A 20,198-nucleotide genomic window follows, 5' to 3' on the forward strand; every position below is an offset into this window, starting at 1 on the left:
AAGCAGAGCAAACCCCCCTCCTCTCTTCTTACCGCTCAGCCTGTGATCCCGGTCATAAATCTGTTCATAGTTGTGTTTACATCCGGAATATTCTCCTTCAGCCATGTCTCGGTGAAACACATTAAACTACATTCTCGATATTCATACTGAGATCTTATGAGCGCTCCGAGTTCGTCCACCTTGTTCACCAACGACCTCACATTCCCCATGGTGATCGAGGGGATGCAGGGCTTGAACCTTCTCCTCCTTGCTTTCCTCAGCGTCTTCTCCTTAGCTCTTCTGGGATTTGGTGTCTCATTCCCGTAAAAGGTGGTGGTTTGGAGAGCGCTAACAGCTCGTCGTGCGTGTAAACAATACCACCAGCGTTGGCATATTGTCCCGACACGAGAAACATTATAAACTACTAAAACTCGACTAATCCACTTAGTGTCCATCTCGACTAACTCGTACGCTAAAAACAGGTGGCTTGACACGAAACAAAACACGTTAAAGCACTTAAAACTTAAAACGCAAGACAAACTGGAGCTGCTGCAACAGGCTGCCACTAGCGCGGCGCCATGACAGTGGGCAGTCTTCCATCCTATTCCTACTCATTGATTGGATAGTTATCTTATGTGTTGCTGCAATGAAAGAATATAAACTGTGAAATGAAAACATTCAGACTGCTGGACAGACACAGAGCTGGATGTTCTTTATTGTTGGGTTTGTGAATGCAATGTGTTCTCTGTATGGCATCAACATCTATAAAAGTCAAGTTTTATGATGGATAATGTTTCAGTAGTTACTATGTTTACTCTGACAGGGTTGAGTGGGACAACAAACTATAGAGTTATTCTCCTTTTTGTTACTTTATTGTGTTATTGTGTGATTTGGCTGGTAAATTTGACCATTATTGTGACAATTATTGTTGACAAAAACCTTCATGAACCCATGTATATCTTCCTCTGTAATCTGTGCATCAATGGACTCTATGGGACAGCAGGTTTCTACCCCAAATTCCTCAAGGATCTTCTGTCTACCACTCATGTTATCTCTTATGCTGGATGTCTTCTGCAGGGCTTTGTGTTGCACTCCTCTGCCTGTGCTGATTTCTCTTTTCTGCTTCTGATGGCCTATGACAGATATGTGGCCATCTGTCGCCCTCTGGTATACCACTCTGTGATGACTAAACAAAAGGTTTGTGTGTTTGTGCTTTTTGCTTGGCTCATACCTATTAATTTGGTGTTCATTGGTTCAATAACAACAGTAATATTAAGGTTATGTGGCTCACACATACCGAAGATCTACTGTATTAACTTTTTGGTGGGTAAACTTGCTTGTTCTGCCTCAATAGCACATGTTGTTGTTCCAGCTTTTAATTATACTTTTTATTTTGGCCATTTCATTTTTATTATTTGGTCTTATGCAAATCTGATTAGAACATGCCTAACATCCACAGAGAACAGAATTAAATTTATGCAGCCATGTGTACCACATGTATTCTCTTTAATTGTTGTTGTTGTATCCTTGCTTTTTGACTTGTTGTACATGCGATTTGGCTCAAAACAGTTATCACAAAGTGCTAAGAATTTCATGGCAATAGAATTTCTTGTTATTCCCCCAATTGTCAATCCTCTGATGTATGGTTTTAAACTGACACAAATCAGAAACAGAATTCAACATTTAATATGTGGTAAGAGATCTGTTTTTAGTCTGAAGTCATGAGTTGGTGTGCACAAGGAAAAATCTGTTTGTACATGACTTGGGAGAAATATCCAACACGTCTTACACTAACAGCATTTATACAATGTAAGAAAGCCATTTTGGGCCGTTTTTCTGTGACATATCAAGCAGGCCAACTGAATTTATCTCCTGTTTTAAATGTTTCTCCAAATGTTTCTCACATTTAATTTACTTTCAATCGTCTATGTCCTTAAATAAATCTGTCCCTGATCATGTATGCCTTTGTTTCACTCAGCATTTATTATCTTAAGTATGGTTGTACTAAAAAACATCTCATTGTAATTTTTCATGACAGTATTTGTTTCATCATTATTCTCATTTTCGCCAAATACACATAAAAACTAGAAAATTTCCTCTGGGGAAATTCTGAAAGGGCCACGAGGGCTACTGCCCTGTTTGTGTACACTATGATGAGATTCTTCAGAGATTTCAAACAATTAATACTAGTAATGTTATGATAGTATATTATATACAAGGAGCACACCAACAACAAGCATTCCTTTTCAAGTATTTCTTTATACAACAACCTATGCCCTTTAACCTCAAAATATGGGTGTCTGTGTGTGTAATTAAAATCACATAAAGTTACCTGTGTGTGTGTGTGTGTGTGTGTGTTTGGAGCATGTTTATCTGGAGGAGTGTACACGCTAACGCACATGTGTGTGTGCATGTATCTGTAACTGTAATCCCATCAAAGGATCAAAGGCAATCAGAGTAGGGCAATCAACAGAATTAACTGGCATGTTGTGCATGTTCCGGAACACTGACAGCAGCCAGAGACTGCTGGAATTTCTGGCCTCGAACAGAAAGCATTTTTGGCAAAACCATAATACCTATCATTGATCAGACTTCACTTTGAGCGTCCTGAGTTCTTCCTGAACAGCTACATATTTTTTTTTTAAGGAAAAATGAAAAAATAGCTTTGTTAGAGCGATCTAAAAAAAACTGTTACATCTCCCTTTTTCAGAAGTCTTCCTGCATTTTTAATATGGGAGCCAATGAGGCTGTTGGTGGCGCATCTGTGCGTCCTATGCCCAAACTATAACTCTGACAGCTTTACCAGAGAATTGTGAGTGAGAAGACACATTTTCGTACGTTATGTATAAATTATTTCTGTAGAGTGGAATTTGCGGCCTGGAGCTCAGTTTTCAAATTTATTTTTTGACTATTTTTTCTCTCCCTCTACACTCTGGCGTGATGTCACACCCTGTGACACGAACATGCAATACACACCCATTATAATCTCAGAATTTCTCCAAAAATGATCATGGTCATTGAACAACGATTGATAAAAAACTATATGACCTATCGAAACGTGGATTAATACACGATACACAAGACTTGTGTCTACTGTTTAAAGTTTAAACGGAGTCTCTAGGTGAAATTATGCCGGAGAAGTAGACGTTTAAAAATCTCCAATTATTGTTCTTTTTCGCTCATTTTTTTTGTCCGTCCCATTCACAAATTTTGGGCAGTTTTCGCGACTTACGTCACGAAAAAATCATATTCCATAGAGAAAAGTAATAGCACACCGATCCCGATCAAATCGCACGTGATTTGATATATAATTTGTCCTGCAACTCTTTCAGTTGTAGGACTAGTAGCAGGACGAAATTGCGTGGGGAAGAGGAAGAAGAAAAAATCCACAGTATAACAATAGTGGTACAGCTATTGCTGTATGGGACCAGTGCTCGGTGCGATTGCCCCGTGACCCTAATGATTATGTTGTAACTTTTTGCCAGGATACATACCAACTTTTTTTTTTTTAAGTCTGTAGAATATGATTCATATGCCAAGACATCTCTACAATGGCACAAAACTTCATCCAGAATTGTATTTAGACACATTTTTAATCTTTTATCCAATTGCAGGTGGAAGTTGGGACGCTGAGGTCTGTCAGCTTCACAATCAGCTTGCCCGGTCAGATGGTGTTGAAGGAAGAACTGTAGTCCAGGAAGAGCATCCTGACATATGTTCTGCTGCCTTCCAGGTGTTGCAGGATGTGGTGGAGAGATACCAGAGTGCTCAGAGAACAGTTACAACGCAACCGTCCATTCTCAATCGTCTCGAGACTATCTCTCCACTCCGTTACATATTTCATATGAACGGGGAATCTCTTTAAGACACCCTGGGAAGAGATAGTGCATCCCATAAACTCTAACATCATAGTGCAATAAATGTACACTATTTACATACCGCCCAGAACAAGGCCCTGCCGGCACAAAGGCTAGGTCTAAGAGGCAGAGGGCCTGCCTAGGTCAGTCTGCCAGATGCAAGACTGACTCGAGGGCCACGGATAACGGCCCAGCACAACGGCCAAACCTGTGAACAGTGGCCACTCAGAAATGAAAGTCACCCAGTCGTCTACTGATGAGCCATGCCAAGTACCTGCTCACCAGAAGAGAGGCTGCCACTTTAAGCCGGTAGAACCTGGGAAATTTGGACTGGGATGATCAAGTGGCTGCAGCACATATGGTAGCCATAGAGGCTCCTCGCCATAAAGCCCATGAGGCAGCTGCACCATGAGATTAGCCCAGACCCCGGATGGAGCAGGCACACCCGTAAATATAAAGGTCTGCTGAATCGTGTCCACAACCCAGTGGGAAAGCATCGACCTCAACAGGGCCTGCCCAAGCTGCTGGGGTCGAAGCAAATGAAGTAGTTCTGACGGACTATGTGCACTGGATGTACTCTGTCAGAGCCCTGACAGGACACTGCATACACCTGCTGCTGATCAATCTCTCCAGGAGCAGAGAGAGTTCGGTTGGGTTGGGACACCGGACAACATCAGACGCATCCGGCAAAAACCTACAGCAGTCGCCACAAACCAACAGGGCCTGGAGCTCGCCTATTCTCCTGGCCGAAGTTATGGCCCGCAGAAACGCAGTTTTAAGGGACACCATTTCAAATCAGCAACCCCTAAGGGTTGTACCGAGAACTACATCCAAATCCCACGTAGGAACCAAATGTGTAGTATTGGAGGTGGTAAACCTCCGGTCACCTCTGAGGGACCGAGATGTTAGAGAGTAACCATCCTCATTCAATGCGTGTCCACCAACGCATCTGCTTGATGGCAGCCATCATACTCTGCAAGGTGGAGGCAGATTTCCCTGGACTGTAAAACTGCAGGATGTCTAGGGCTGTGGCTGAGTAGGGGCCTGCCTGGTGGGACCCACACCAATTGCTCCAACGTTAAGAATGGGGAGCGCTAGAGGCAGTGCCCGAGCCTCCTGCCTAGTCCTCACTATGGCTGGGAATCACAGCATGTGAGGCCAAAGAAGAGCCACCAGTCTGCAATACATTGACTCCCTGGGAGCCAACAGGTCAGCTCCCACCTTGTCAGATCCGTCATTGATGAACTGCTCCATTGAAATGCAGTTTGACAATGAGGGGACCACACATACTTCACCTTCCCTTTTAGCAGATCTGTCAGAGGAGCAACTACTGCTGAAAAGTTTTTACCAAAACTCCGGTAACAACCGGCCAAACCCAAAAAACGCATAAGCTCCTTCTTTGTACATGGGACCGGGTACTGCTCTACAGCTCTCACCTTCGCATCCACTGGACGGACATGGCCCTGTCCTACCACCCGGTCCAGGTACGTCACTGTCGCCTTGGCAAACTCACACTTTGCCAAATTTACCGTGAGACTCGCCTCGGCCAGACAGCCAAACAACGCACGGATGCGCTGAACATGATCACTCCAGGTGTCACTAAAAATGACTACATCGTCCAGATAAACCGCGCAACCTTCAAGACCCACCACAACCAAATTCATATGGTCGCTGAAAGGTCGCAGGCGCATTCCGAAGTCCAAAACTCATCACTGTGTACTCGTACAAACCAGAGGACGTGATAAAGGCCAAAATTTCCCGAGCACGGGCAGAAAGAGGAACTTGCCAATATCCTTTTAAAAGATCGAATTTGCTCACAAATTTGGCTGCACCGACCTGGTCAATGCAGTCCTCCATCCGGGGTAGCGGATGCGAATCTGGTTTTGTGGCTTTATTCACTTTTCGATAATCTGTGCAAAATCTGTTCGATTTATCAGATTTGTCAACCAACAAAGAAGGTGATGCCCAGCTAGATGATGATGGGACTGCAATATTGTTATCCAACATATATTGTACCTCGGACTCCATTACTCGGCGTTTGTGTGGCGCACACCTATAAAAACGCTGCTTTATTGGTGTGCAGGCCCCGACGTCAATGTCATGCTCTATTAAGTGTGTGCGCGATGGAGTATCGCCAAACAGTGTTGGAAAGCTCCTAATTAACTCCGTAAGCTCAGCGCGCTGGAGCTCAGTCAAATGACTGAGCAAGCCCCCCAAATCACGCAGTGTGTCTGAGTTTCGTAGCCTACCACAAACCACAGGATCGTCCGGTGCCCTGACATCTACCTCCCGGTCCGGCCCCAAGGCAGTAGACACCACACCTGAAGACACAGAACTAACAGTGAGTGCAGGGCTAACAGATGTTAGAGGATCAGCACGAGAATAATAGGGCTTCAATAAATTCACATGACAGAGGCGGGACTTTTTCCTCCGCTCCGGAGTGGCAATGAAATAATTCAGCTCTGAGACTTGCCGCTCCACAGTGTATGGACCTGTGAATTTAGCCTGATATGGAGAATTCAGAATTGGAGTCAGAACCAAAACCTGATCCCCTGGACTGAACTGACGCCGCTCCGCCCCACGATCATAATAACTCTTCATTTTAGATTGAGCTACACCCAAATTCTCGCGTGCCCGCTCAACAGCTGTAAACAAGCGATGCCGAAACCCATTTACATAGTCAATCAAATTTGTAGGTGGATCAACCTCAGCCAAATCATCCCGAAGGACTGCGAGCGGACCGCGCACTGTATGACCAAAAACAAGATAATTTACACTAAATCCGGTGCTTTCCTGCATGACCTCACGGGCTGACAACATCACGGCACTGCCACGGCAGGCCCTCTTCCCAGTCTCCCCCAAGCTCAACACAATAGGAGCGCAGCAGCGACTTGAGCGTTTGGTGAAAGCGCTCCAACGCCCCCTGGCTCTGCGCATGGTACGCCGACGCACGGTTATGCTTCACCTTGAGCTGCTTGAGGACCTGTGAGAAGAGATGAGATGTAAAGTTAGTCCCCTGATCGCTCTGAATCACCCTGGGAATACCAAAAACAGAAACAAACTGTGACAAAGCCTTCACAATAGATCTAGCGGTAACGGAGCGCAATGGATACGCCGCCGGGTACCGTGTAGTTTGACACATGACAGTTAATAAGTAAGCACAACCAGATTTTGATGGAGGCAACGGTCCAACACAGTCAATAACTAAATGCTCGAACGGCTGACTAATCACCGGGATGGGACAAAGCAGCGCTGGCTTGATGGACTGACTCGGTTTACTAGTAAGTTGACAGGTATGGCACGACTTAATATACCTGGAAACATCCCACTTCAACTTCGGCCAGAAAAAATACCGCAACACACTGTCATAAGTTTTCCTCACCCCTAGATGACCCGAGTCATCATGTTGCGATTTTCAACACCATATGACGAAATTTCTCCGGCACAACCACCTGAAATAATGGCTCACCAACAAAATCAACTTCAACCCACACCCATTTCCTCACCAGCAAACCCTTCTGGAGGAAATAGCCGTGCGCAACATCCCGAACCCCGTCTCCAGGAAGAACACCAGCCAACAGAACGGACAGCGTCGGGTCAGACTGCTGACTTTAAACCCACTCCTCCAGAGAAACAGACGGAGGCAGATCAGGCAAGGGGACCACAAACTCACACTCATTACCCCCACTTTCACACGAGTCTGGAGAAGCTACAGCGCGGCCCTGAGCACGCGTCACAGCGCAAACAGGGAAAACCTCTGGCAACCTCCGGCCACTGTCATCCCCAGCATACAACGGTCTAGCAGTAACCAGAGGAGGAGGCAGCACATTAGCCCATACAACACCACCAGCCAGATCGTTTCCCAAAATCAGCTCCACATCATCCACAGGCAACGCGTGGCGAACCCCCACTGCAACAGTGCCCTTCACAAGCCCACAATCCAACACCATATTATGCAGCGACACAGGCACCAGCCCCATCTCCATCCCACGCATCACAATATAATCACCCGTTTCCGTTACAGACGAAAACGGCAACACTGATCGCAAGATGAATGTGAGTGTTTCGCACCCGTGTCCCTCAACAGCCTAATCGGCACATGCTCATCACTGCCGACTAAAGACACAACAGCGCTAGTAATAAATGGCTCAAACCCAGCATCACAGCCCAGCTCCACACACCCCGGCTGCAGCCCTGGGACACCGGAACAGGACAGAGCAGGCGTCGGTGCAGGTAAGAAAAAATTACGTCTACCTTTGGCTCTCAAAAGAGGACACTGGTCCTTCCAATGACCAGATTCCTGACAGTAGTAACACACGATACTGTTGTCATCCCTACCACGCGAGTTCTTAAATGTAAGCGGGGGACCAACCGCTGGAGACTGGTTACCATAACGCGAGTTACCAAAGCTACTAACCCTACGTCTCGCATCCCCGCCAGAGCATACATCGCCAACACCACCTCTGTGCGTCAAAGCGAAATCATCCGCCAACTTGGCTGCTCTAAGAACAGTGGTCGCTTTCTGCTCAGTGACATATCGTTAGCCTCATAGCATAATTGCCTAAGTCATTTTTTCCCCGGATAATCCATAAATGGACATAGAACTGCAGCTGAGGCAGCCGAAACACGCCCACTTAGCTTGAAGCTACCAAGCTAGCGGAGGCTACCGGAGCTAACAGGCTAGGCTACATGCTACACCGGGACGGACAGCAGCCGGCCGGCTCGCTGACGAACATTGCCGTGATGTTCCCGTCTGCTGGTGTCCCAGCTTACACTGCTTAACCAGTGATGCCGGTAACGCGTTAATTAGTAACGCGTTACTCTAATATGACCACTTTTTTCAGTAACGAGTAATCTAACGCGTTACTATTTCCAAACCAGTAATCAGATTAAAGTTACTTATCCAAGTCACTGTGTGCATTACTATTTTTTGTCATTTTCCTTAGTAAAACCATATATTTGCTTTCTTCTTGCGACTCGGGGAGCGACGTCGATCGGCGGTTTTGCAATCTATTTTGCGGGTAAAAATGGGTTTGGGTGGGTGGATAAAATTGGGCTGTTTTCGGATCAGTTCTGCGGGTTTTTGAAGCTGAAACACGGGCACTTCAGATCCTTTTTCTGCGACCCTCTGTTCAGCAGGCAGCAGTCTCACTCACTCATTCACTCACACACACACTACAGCTCTGGCTGACGTGCCCCCTAAACTCACAACAGACACTCCCACTACCTTCAGGCTACGTTAAGTCAATCAGTAAGGATGACTATATGGTGCTTTATATCCAACACAATCATGATCTAGTCTGTCCTTAGCCTACAAAATAAAGTTTGAGAAATGTCTGCATGGAGCACAGCTGCTTACAGGTGTGCAGCTGACAGGTGTGCAGCTTACAGTGACAGTTCATCGCTACCTGAGCCACCATCCGATCCTCCTCCTTCAGTTTTTGCCCGTACGCGCCCGGTATCTCATCTTTCTCTCTTGCGATTCACACAGCACAGCTGGACAAAGTGGTCTATAACTGCCGTTTATATGCAGCAGTCAATATGATCGCTATTGGCAGTCCGGGGTATAAATGCTCAGAGTTTGTTTCATTTTAATATATTATTATATATAAGCTGTAAGCTTCAGAAACCATCAAACACATATATTTAGGAAAAGTCGCCGACTGAGAGACATGTAGTTTTAATGTAAACGAAGTTATTTATAAAAGAAAAACCCAAACGGTCTGTGAGACTGTCTTGGCCGTTCTAGTTCACTGTGTACATGAGAAACAAGGCAAAACTATTTTGGGCGTTTTTTTGTGCATTCTCGCGGTTTTGGCTGGAAAATCTCGCTATTAATGAGGTACAACCACTGGTTTACTCGCCCCACTCCACTGTTTCACTCATAACATGCAAATCCAACATAAGATTAGGCCAATGTAAAAAAGGTAGACATTAGAGCCTACATGTGGTGTTATGTTTTGTTTTGTAAAACAACTCCTTGCTTCTATAATGATGTACAGGTTCAGTGTTCATAAAACATGTTAAAAAGATTTTGATTGTTACATTTATAAACAATGTAGATCATAAAACAGTAGGTTTTGTCATTACAGTATTAGTTAAATATGTCAGGTCAGAAAAGACTGTCTTGATGTTATATACAGTCTTATACAAAAAGAGTATTTTAAGTGAAGTCAAGAAAGACTGTCTTTATTTTATTTTTTATTTAAAAAAGAGTATTTATTTTTAAGTGAAGTCAAGAAAGACTGTCTTTATTTTATTTTTTATTTTAAAAAAAAGAGAGTATTTATTTTTAAGTAAAGTCAAGAAAGACTGTCTTTATTTTATTTTTTATAAAAACATGTATTTTTTTCAGGAAATTGTTTTTAAGTTTGTACGTTACTGTTAAAAATACACTTCCAATAAAATGAGTATTGGCAATTTAAAACTGGTTGTCATTTTGATGTTGAGGCGGCGAGGGGTTGTTGTCGGCAGCTGCTGAATGTAACTAATAAAGTAACTTGTAATCTAACTTAGTTACTTTTAAAATCAAGTAATCAGTAAAGTAACTAAGTTACTTTTAAAATCAAGTAATCAGTAAAGTAACTAAGTTACTTTTTAAAGGAGTAATCAGTAATCAGATTACTTTTTCAAGGTAACTGTGGCAACACTGTGCTTAACTCACGGTAAGTTACTCTAAAACTTTACCACAGCAACTTCAACTTGATTTAAATATATAATTAGGGCCATTTGAAATACTGGTTTTGTCGAGACTTGCAGTAATGTCGCCAGTGTTACCTTGAATAAACATAACGTTTACGGATACTTACATGAGGCAAACATGTTAACCTGAATTTTAATTTAATTTTACTTTAGCTAGAAGTTGTTTATTTTGGATGACCCTTGATTAAACTTTATGAGCTGAGTGATATGTAATTAGGTTAGTATTCTTACCGTAGATGTTGGATTGATACTGGCACATAATTATATATTTTTTGCTTATTAATAACTTCTACTCAGGTATGATTAAAACAAACTTATTACATTAGTAAATCTGCGAGTTGTTTCTCAATGTAGATGTGTCAGGGCTTATCGGTTAACGTGTAAAATGATAATCCTCCACAGCGCTATTAAACAGTATGCATTTACCTTTATGATGTGACACTGACAGACTGTCTGGGATTATTATCTGGAATATCAGTTAAAACAGAAAGGCCATTTTATATTTATATTTACTTATTTCAGTACATTTGTCAATAAATTTAACTTCCAGTCTTGGTAACTTGACTTTAGACGGCTGACATTATGATCACATTATCTGTCTTCAAAGGACTACAAAATAAATAAATTTGAATGTTTTATATTTTTGAGGTGTGGATCCCTTCTTCCATTTTATCCTTCAAATCCTAGTGTTTTCAACATTATTTAGGCACTCTTCATAGGTTTTTGTTATATATATTTTTTTACCTGAAGCATTTAATACTCTCATTTATTTTCCTCCCATAGTCAGTGTGAATCATTGGTGACAGCTCTTTGTCCAGCGAGCTGCTGGACATCAGTGTGGCTGGTGGACTGTGGTGGAAAGACCTTCTCCTCTTCTTTGAGGAAGAGCTGCCCAGATGTCTTCTTCTTCCACTGTGACGACAGCAGCAGCAGCAGCATGGGGGAGGTCAGCAGGTCAAGCTGCTCACCATCATGGAGAACTTTTCTAGACTTAAATATTGTCCACCTTTTTGTTTTTTATGCATTTCAATAAATTATATTTACATTTGAGCTAACGTTGTTTTTTATTGCTGTGTGAAAATGTTATGAAATATCTGATATAATACAACACAGATAAAACATTAAGCATTTATGTTCAACTCTTATTCCAGGTGATATATGTCTAATTTTAAAAATGTGAGAATACAATCAGGAAGCTGATAAATGGGTGCTTTTAATAATATGATTTAATGCAATAACGTAAAAACACTACAGCAGCAAAATATTTAAGTCAAACTACACATACATAAAAACATCAATATGTAACCTCAGATATTGATAAGTTGTTGATAAGATAAGAATTTCCCTGGGGGCTTGCCATACTTGCAAAAGCAACCCGGTAATCTACTTTCTTGTTTTCCCTAGCAACAAGGGGGAAGTAGCAACTGTAGCTTTCCTGTTAGCAACCAGCTTACAGGTCTGGGGTTACTTATTGCCTCGGGCTGACAATGTCTGCACTCAGCGTGGTGTCACGTTACAGGAACACCTGCAGTTCAGAGAAGCGTGTTCTCACCCACTGCTCACCGACTATATGTCAGTGCTCAGCATGGGTTCCCAGCACCGCGCCCACGCTGTGAGTGATACGCTATGCTGGGAACGCAACCACGAGACCGGAGGAAATGGACCTCCATTCACTCTCTCCTCTTATTCCTTCCAGACGTCCGCTGTTAGCCGACCAGGTTGGGGAACGGGGACACAACCGCCAGGACCAATGAAAAGGTGGAAAGACCTTGACAGGGCAGGAACTTCATCACCGCTAGCCGACTTTCATCTGCGCTAGCAACCCACCGCTCCCCATACACTCTAGCATTCAAATTTTCAAGATTCTCTGACTCAGGTGGAAATCAAACCATCACTGATTGCACGGCAACACAGGTGCTTTATCGGTATCTGTGGGGTGTGGCCGGGCAAGCCGGCGTGTCTTTAAAAAGTTACCACGTTCCCTGACAAGCAGGGGGGTCATTCCCCCGTACATTTGAAATATGTAACAGAGTGAAGAGATAGTCTCGAGACAATAGAGAACCAGTTTTTCTAGTCACTTCTTGACGACTGGTGTGAAGCAGAATAGAAGGTGTTAAGGCTGTCTGAGAAGGTGGCATCTCGGGGTGAGAGGATTATGATTTTTTTTTTTTTACTAATTGTTATTTGCTTTCATTGTAGGGCTGGCCCCTGCTGTTTTGCCTTACTAGTTTTGCTCTACTTGTTTTGCCTTACTAGTTTTGCTTTACTGTTTTTACCTTACTAGTGTTGCTTTATCAAAATCATAATGATGATAACTAAAGTAGAGAAACCAAAAGAAATACCTTTGGGCATCATTTACATTTACATTTACATTTAGTCATTTAGCAGACGCTTTTATCCAAAGCGACTTACAGGAAGAGTAAAAGCAAACAATCAAGGTATAGTGCAATAAGAGCTATTAGTGCTAGTGACAATTCTTTGAGGAGTAGACTTATCATGTGGTCTAGGAGAGAAGATGCTCTCTGAAGAGCTGGGTCTTCAGGAGTTTTTTAAAGGTAGAGAGGGACGCCCCTGCTCTGGTAGGAACTGGTAGTGTGTTCCACCAGCGGGGAACAAGAAGTGCAAAGAGTCTGGATTGCCTTGGACCAACGGGGGGCAGAGCCAGGCGCCGTTCATTGGAAGAGCGCAGCGGTCGTGAGGTAGCATATGTCTGAATCAGGGCGTTCAGGTAGGTAGGAGCAGTACCGGAGACAACTTTGTAGGCCAGCATTAGAGATTTGAATTTGATGCGGGCTGCAACAGGTAGCCAGTGGAGCTCAATGAGCAGCGGAGTGACATGTGACCTTTTAGGCTGGTTGTAGACCAGACGCGCCGCCGCGTTCTGGATCATCTGAAGCGGTTTTACTGAGCAGGCTGGCAGGCCTGTCAGGAGGGCATTACAGTAGTCAAGTTTTGAGATGACAACAGCCTGTGTCAGGAGTTGAGTGGCATGTTGAGTTAGGTAAGGTCTGATTTTTCTGATGTTGTAAAGTGCAAAGCGGCATGACCGGGTGACTGAGGCGACATGACTGGAAAAGGTGAGTTGGCAATCATCACCCCTAAGTTTCGCACCACCTTGGTGGGTGAAAGACACAGGGAGTCAATCTTGATGTTGATGTTGTGGTGTATTGTGGGTTTAGGAGGGGGGACCAGCAGTTCAGTTTTTGAAAGGTTCAGCTGGAGGTGATGTGCCTTCATCCAAGTGGCTATGTCAGAGAGGCAGTCAGAGACCCGAGCAGAGACCGATGGGTCATCAGGAGGAAATGACAGATAGAGCTGAGTGTCAGCTGCATAGCAGTGATAGGAAAAGCCATGTGAGCGGAAAACCTCACCCAGAGAGGTGGTGTAGATAGCGAATAGCAGGGGTCCCAGCACTGAGCCCTGGGGAACCCCTGTGGTGAGGCAAGACAAAGTAGACAACTGTCCATGCCAGGATACACTGAATGAGCGTCCTTTGAGGTAGGAATCAAACCAGGACAGAGCCAAGCCAGAGATGCCCATTTTAGAGAGAGTAGAGAGGAGGATGCCATGATTAACTGTGTCAAATGCAGCTGACAAGTCAAGCAGAATGAGAACTGAGGACTTTGCTGCTGTTCTTGCTTCTTTTAAGGCTTCTGTCACAGACAACAGAGCAGTTTCAGTTGAGTGACCGCTTTTGAAACCAGATTGATTTGGATCAAGAAGATTGTTCTGTAGGAGGAATTCTGAAAGTTGCTTAGCGACCGCCCGTTCAATAGTTTTAGAGAAGAATGGAAGAAGTGAGACAGGACGATAGTTCTCGACTTCAGCAGGGTTGAGAGAGGGTTTCTTGAGAAGAGGTGTTACCCGAGCTGCTTTGAATGCAGTGGGAAAAGTGCCGGAGGACAGTGAGGCGTTAATCACATGTGTGACAGCTGGCGTGATGGTTGGGCTAATGGACTGAAGAAGGTTTGTTGGTATAGGGTCCAACTAGCATGTAGTAGGACGGCTACATGTCAACAGTTTGGATACCTCACTCTCAGAGAGGGGTGTAAAGCCAGAAAATGAGGTGCTAGCAACTGATTCAGTGCCGCCCAGCTGAGATACAGAAAGACAAGTAGTAGGACTTCTACATGTCACAGTATTAGGAGTCGGGTGGGGGTCAGAGAATTGGCTGCTAATTGCTGCAACTTTGCTTGTAAAGAGGGATGCAAATGTGTCTGCGGTGAGGCAGGTAGGAGGAGGAGGGGGTGGAGGGTTGAGTAGCGATTTGAAGGTGGAAAAGAGTTTCCGGGTGTCAGTGACACTGTTGACTTTGTCGTTGTAAAAAGCAGTCTTTGCATTGGTGATGCTGCCTGAGAATGAGGACAATAGTGTCTGATAGTTTATGAGATCGTCTGGAAGTTTGGTTTTGAGCCATTTTCTTTCAGCAGCTCTGAGCTTGGTACGCTGTGATCGAAGGGTATCAGTCAACCATGGGTGGGATTGGTTGGGTCGAGCAGGCCTTGTAGATAAAGGACATAGCCTGTTCAGACATGAGTTCAGAGTAGAGCAGAATGAGTCAGTGGCATCATTAGCCTTCAGAGAGGAGAATGTGCTGAGTGGAGGTAGGGCAGAGGCAACAATAGAGGAGAAGTGTGCTGGGGATAAGTTCCGGAGGTTGCGGCGGAACGTAACCATTGGTGCAGGAGCAGAGGGTTGCTCTGGTAGAGTGACATTAAACTGGATAAAAAAGTGATCTGACAGGTGGAGAGGCGTTACCACCAGTGCATCTGTGGCACAGTTACGGATGAGAATTAAGTCAAGGTTCTTGCCAGCTTTGTGAGTAGGAGGACTTTGGACCAGCTGGAGGTCGAATGAATGAATTAACGTCATGAAGTTATTAGAGTCTGGACTGTCGAAGTGGATGTTCATGTCGCCCAGGACAAGCAACGGACAGTCATGATCAGGTATGGAAGAGAGCAGGGTATCTAGCTCATCAGTGAAGCCACCCAGCTGGCCTGGTGGACGGTAAATGACCACAACGTAGGCTTTAACAGGAGCAGTTACTGTTATGGCATGGTATTCGAAAGTGTCATATCTGATGGAATGTAGCAGAGGAGTGAATTTCCATTTATTGGAGATTAGCAGGCCAGTCCCACCTCCACGCCCAGCAGGACGGGGGGTGTGGGAGAGGGTGTAATTAGTGGAGAGAGCAGCAGGGGTGGCTGTGTTCTCAGGTTTGATCCAGGTCTCAGTGAGAGCAAGGAGCTGAAGAGAAAGGTGGTTTGTGTAAGCCGTAATAAAATCGCTTTTGTTTACTGCGGATTGGCAGTTCCACAGGCCCATGGAAAAGGAAGTGACAGTGTGTGAGGACTGTTTGAGAGGCCGAAGGTTAGATAGGTTTCTGCACCTTTTGGGCAGTTTTCTGCGTGGACCGGAGACAACAACAGGAATGGAGTGGCACATATTGTAAGACTGGGAGGGTCCGTCTTGCCCAAGGACGGCTGCCGCTTTAGCAAACGCCCCTGTTATTATACTGTGATTGGAATTGAATGCGGCTGTTCTCGCATTAAGGCTGATTGTGACAAGCGTAGACCGCCCTCTGCCAGAGCTGTGAATGGTTGGAATTTCCAATTGAAGTGCAAAGTTGCTCACACCTGGGGGTTGTTACCAACCCTAGATGGCCACTTAATTGCTCACTTGCCCTCACAGAGATGACTTCTCAGAATTCAGAAAGGAATGCAGATTTTAGGCTGATCACAGCAAATATTCAGAGAGATTCAGACCGCCCCAGCTGAAAAACTCTTACTGCCCCAGTCAGTATTAGGTTTTTTAGTGAATTTCTGTATATTTTGCCAGGATATACTTTCACTTCTCTCAGTGCAACGCAACCAGAGGACTTTCGTCCGAATTGGATGGAGAAAACTCTGATATTTAAAGGGAGCATCAACTGCCAGACAAGCACTGGAGGCGATCTGGGGCTTCTCTCAAAGCTTGTGTGAGAACAGCCATTAGTAATGCTCAAAGAAAACTGAACAAGAAACAAGTTAAGTAGAAACAAAGTAAAATTAACAAAAGTTACCTTGGAGATGGATAAATTGACAACACCTCAGCAGAGACAGTGAGCTGCAGCACAATCAGGACAGGAGGGAGATTTCAACTGAGATCTTCCCTATATGCTGGAAGGGAATGCACACCAGGTGTGTCTGGTTGCCAATTAACCTAGTTTTGAGTCTGAACAGAGGGGTGTATCCCACAGGTAGGAGTCTGCAGGAACTCTCCACCTGTCACACACATTTTAAGAGCAAGACTTAGAAATTATCTTACAGTCGGTACACCAGGATTGTTTGACAAGCACGGACATTCCTCCTCCGCAGGTCTTGCCGCTTTCCACCGTGCATCAGTCTTTTCTGAAGCTGTCTGGTGTTACTGCGTCGTCGGGTGTCCTCTCCCCCAGCCAGGTTTCACAGAAGCACAGTATGGAACAGTCCTGAATGTCCTTCTGCGCGGAGATCCAGGCATGAAGTTCATCCATTTTATTTTCGAGAGACTGAATGTTTGCAAGCAGTATGATCGGCAGGGTTAGCCTTCCATTGCTAACCAAGCCCCAGAGCCTTCGGTCAGCTCCTCCCTGTCTACCTCGCCTCCGCTTCGGCCTGTTGTTCTCAGGAGAGCTCCCTGTAGAGTCTATGTGGCGCAGCTCTGGTAGGACTTCAGCGTGTTCGAATTGAAAAGTCCGATATGACTGCGCTCTCTCAGCCGTAATAATAGAAACCTTAAGCAGAGGTTGCCTTAATTTGGCATAAAAAAGCAAACAGTAGAAGCAAAAAAATAAGTAGACTCGGAGAGCTCCGCGACGTCGCACTCTTCGGAGCGCCATCGGAATATGATATGAGAGAGAGAAAAGTCTTCAGTATAGCCTGGCTAACGCCAGACTAATCACAAATGAGATTACTGGAAACCAGCCATTCATTTCTCCGTAGAGGAGGCGTGGTTTACGATCCTCCAGAGCCGTTTATTGGGCGCAACAAATGTCTATCAGAAGCGTCTGTACGTAGCTCTTAGCCAATCATATTAGTTATACCAGATGACGTATGTAGAGCAACAGAAATTGATGTTTACGTAGCCAGATAAGCCCATCTCTACTTTGAGACTAAAATGCTCAGTTCTGATTCTGCAACATTTTTCTGCAGCATGTTCTAGGTCTGGCTGGTCGCAGTCTACCGGCAGTGTTCAGCCACACACATCAACTGATTTTATGGGCAATAGACAAGCAGCTGCGGGCCTCTCGGCAGCTCCGCTGTCCCCTGGCTCATAGCGAGATCACCGGCGTTACATCAGCGAGCGGTAGCGAGGCTAGTTGGTAGATTAGGCTTTTTGGTGGTGAAACAGGAGTGTAAAGTCAATCGTTCTTTTAAAATAAACTTTCGCTCTGAACTACTTAAAATGCAGTCTACAGCTAAATCTAAAGAGAGTTTTGCGTCTGCTGCAGCCATGTTGGATCCGTAAGAAAACTACAAGCTTCCATCTGTCGAGTAGTATGCGTCATCGTCTTGCCGTCCCTCCCCGTTCTGCGATTGGATCCCTAAAACAGGGCTAAGAAAGGCCATAGTTGCCAGACTGGCTGCAGGTTCGAAATGAAATCGAGCGTGCAGGGCAGTATGGGTATACCCAGGCTATCTTCAGTATTGATTTAAAGGAGTTGAGAGATGCAGCAGACCTGCACCTGCACTGTGTACTTTTCTGTTTGTTCCAGATATGTGGTGCATAAAAACTGAATGCTGCCTCTCCATGTTTAGTTCTGACTCAGGGATCACAGAGCAGACCAGTCTCAGATGGTCTGAGAGTTCTGGATGGTTCGTGGCTAAGCAGAAGATCAGAAATGTATTTCGGCCCTAGACCATTCAGTGCTTTGTAGACCAACAATAGTATTTTGAAATACTAGTAGGAGATCTGAATACTTTTTCCACCTTTGAATAATTTCTATTAAATATGACTAGAACAACGTGACACAGTGCTTAGCTACATTGCAAATTAATCTGCAAGTCCCAGCATTTAGATGGTGTACACCCCTTCTATGTGAAATCTACTGTTGACCTGCTATCTCCCCATACATACTCCCCATCCACTTCCCTTAATTCTTTATAAAAGGGGAGAAAAACTTTAAGAGTTAAGAATCTCTGAGAGAGAACCTTATTTTTTCCAGCTTTACAACATACCGAACCTCCTTGATCCAGCAAATCAGAGATGGGGGCTTGTTTATCAAACAGGTGCCATGGCATTGGGCAGTTTGTGGGCTTGTAACTGGTGGTTTGTCAGTTTGAATCCCAGTACTGACAGGTCAAGGAAGGAAGTCCCCTTGAGAAAGCCCCCCACTGCTCCCTGTGTGCGCAGAAATGTGCTGTGTGTTGTCTTTTCCATCCTATTCCTTCTCACTGATTGGATAGTTATATCATGTGTTGCTGCAATGAATGATTATAAACTGAAATGAAAACATTCAGGCTGCTGGACACGCACAGAACTGGACGTTCTTTATCGTTGGGTTTGTCAATGCAATGTGTTCTCTGTATAGCATCAACATCTATAAAAGTCAAGTTTTATGATGGACAATGTTTCAGTAGTTACTATGTTTACTCTGTCAGGCTTAAGCGGGACAAAAAACTACAGAATTATTCTCTTTTTGGTCACTTTATTGTGTTATTGTGTGATTTGGCTGGTAAATTTGACCATCATTGTGACAATTATTGTTGACAAAAACCTTCATCAACCCATGTATATCTTCCTCTGTAATCTGTGCATCAATGGACTTTATGGGACAGCAGGTTTCTACCCCAAATTCCTAATAGATCTTCTGTCTACCACTCATGTTATCTCTTATGCTGGATGTCTTCTGCAGGGCTTTGTGTTGCACTCCTCTGCCTGTGCTGATTTCTCTTTTCTGCTTCTGATGGCCTATGACAGATATGTGGCCATCTGTCACCCTCTGGTGTATCACTCTGTGATGACTAAACAGAAGGTTTGTGTGTTTGTGTTTTTTGCTTGGCTTATACCTATTAATTTGATATTCATTGGTTCAGTAACAACAGCAAAATTAAGGTTATGTGGCTCACGCATACTGAAGATCTACTGTATTAACTTGATGGTTGGTAAACTTGCTTGTTCTGTCTCAATAGCACATACTGCTGTTCCAGCTTTTAATTATACGTTTTATTTTGGCCATTTCATTTTTATTATTTGGTCCTATGCAAATCTGATCAGAACATGCCTAAAATCCAAAGAGAACAGGAGTAAATTTATGCAGACATGTGTACCACATGTATTCTCTTTAGTTGTTGTTGTTGTATCTTTGCTATTTGACTTGTTGTACATGCAATTTGGCTCTAAACAGTTTTCACAAAGTGCTAATAATTTTATGGCCATAGAATTTCTTGTTATTCCCCCAGTTATCAATCCCTTGATGTATGGCTTAAAATTGACACAAATCAGAAACAGAATTCAACATTTTATATGTAGTAAGATATCTGTTTTTAGTCTGAAGTCATGAGTTGGTGTGCACAAGGAAAAATCTGTTTGTACATGACTTGGGAGAAAATCCAGCTTGCCTTACACTATTGTCCACCATTAGACAATGTTAATGCATATTGTACAGTAGGAACAGCACTTACACAATGAATACATTAA

The 20,198-nt window shown here is 44.1% G+C and overlaps 2 protein-coding genes across 2 annotated transcripts; both read left to right on the forward strand.

The window, feature by feature from the left end:
• The first annotated feature begins 490 nt into the window (after window positions 1–490).
• LOC131979276 (olfactory receptor 1D2-like) lies at window positions 491–2,020 on the forward strand. Its single transcript, XM_059343223.1, has one exon. The coding sequence runs from the start codon at window positions 760–762 to the stop codon at window positions 1,702–1,704; it is 945 nt and encodes a 314-aa protein (XP_059199206.1). The 5' UTR covers window positions 491–759; the 3' UTR covers window positions 1,705–2,020.
• A 17,021-nt stretch (window positions 2,021–19,041) lies between these two features.
• Window positions 19,042–20,198, forward strand: LOC131979154 (olfactory receptor 1D2-like). The gene has a single exon (XM_059343078.1). The coding sequence runs from the start codon at window positions 19,117–19,119 to the stop codon at window positions 20,059–20,061; it is 945 nt and encodes a 314-aa protein (XP_059199061.1). The 5' UTR covers window positions 19,042–19,116; the 3' UTR covers window positions 20,062–20,198.

The sequence above is a fragment of the Centropristis striata genome, chromosome 10, assembly GCF_030273125.1.
Source record: "Centropristis striata isolate RG_2023a ecotype Rhode Island chromosome 10, C.striata_1.0, whole genome shotgun sequence".
Lineage (NCBI taxonomy): Eukaryota > Metazoa > Chordata > Actinopteri > Perciformes > Serranidae > Centropristis > Centropristis striata.

Coding starts and splice junctions, on each gene's coding strand:
- LOC131979154 (XM_059343078.1), top strand. CDS start 19,117: ATGATGGACAATGTTTCAGTAGTTACTATGTTTACTCTGTCAGGCTTA.
- LOC131979276 (XM_059343223.1), top strand. CDS start 760: ATGATGGATAATGTTTCAGTAGTTACTATGTTTACTCTGACAGGGTTG.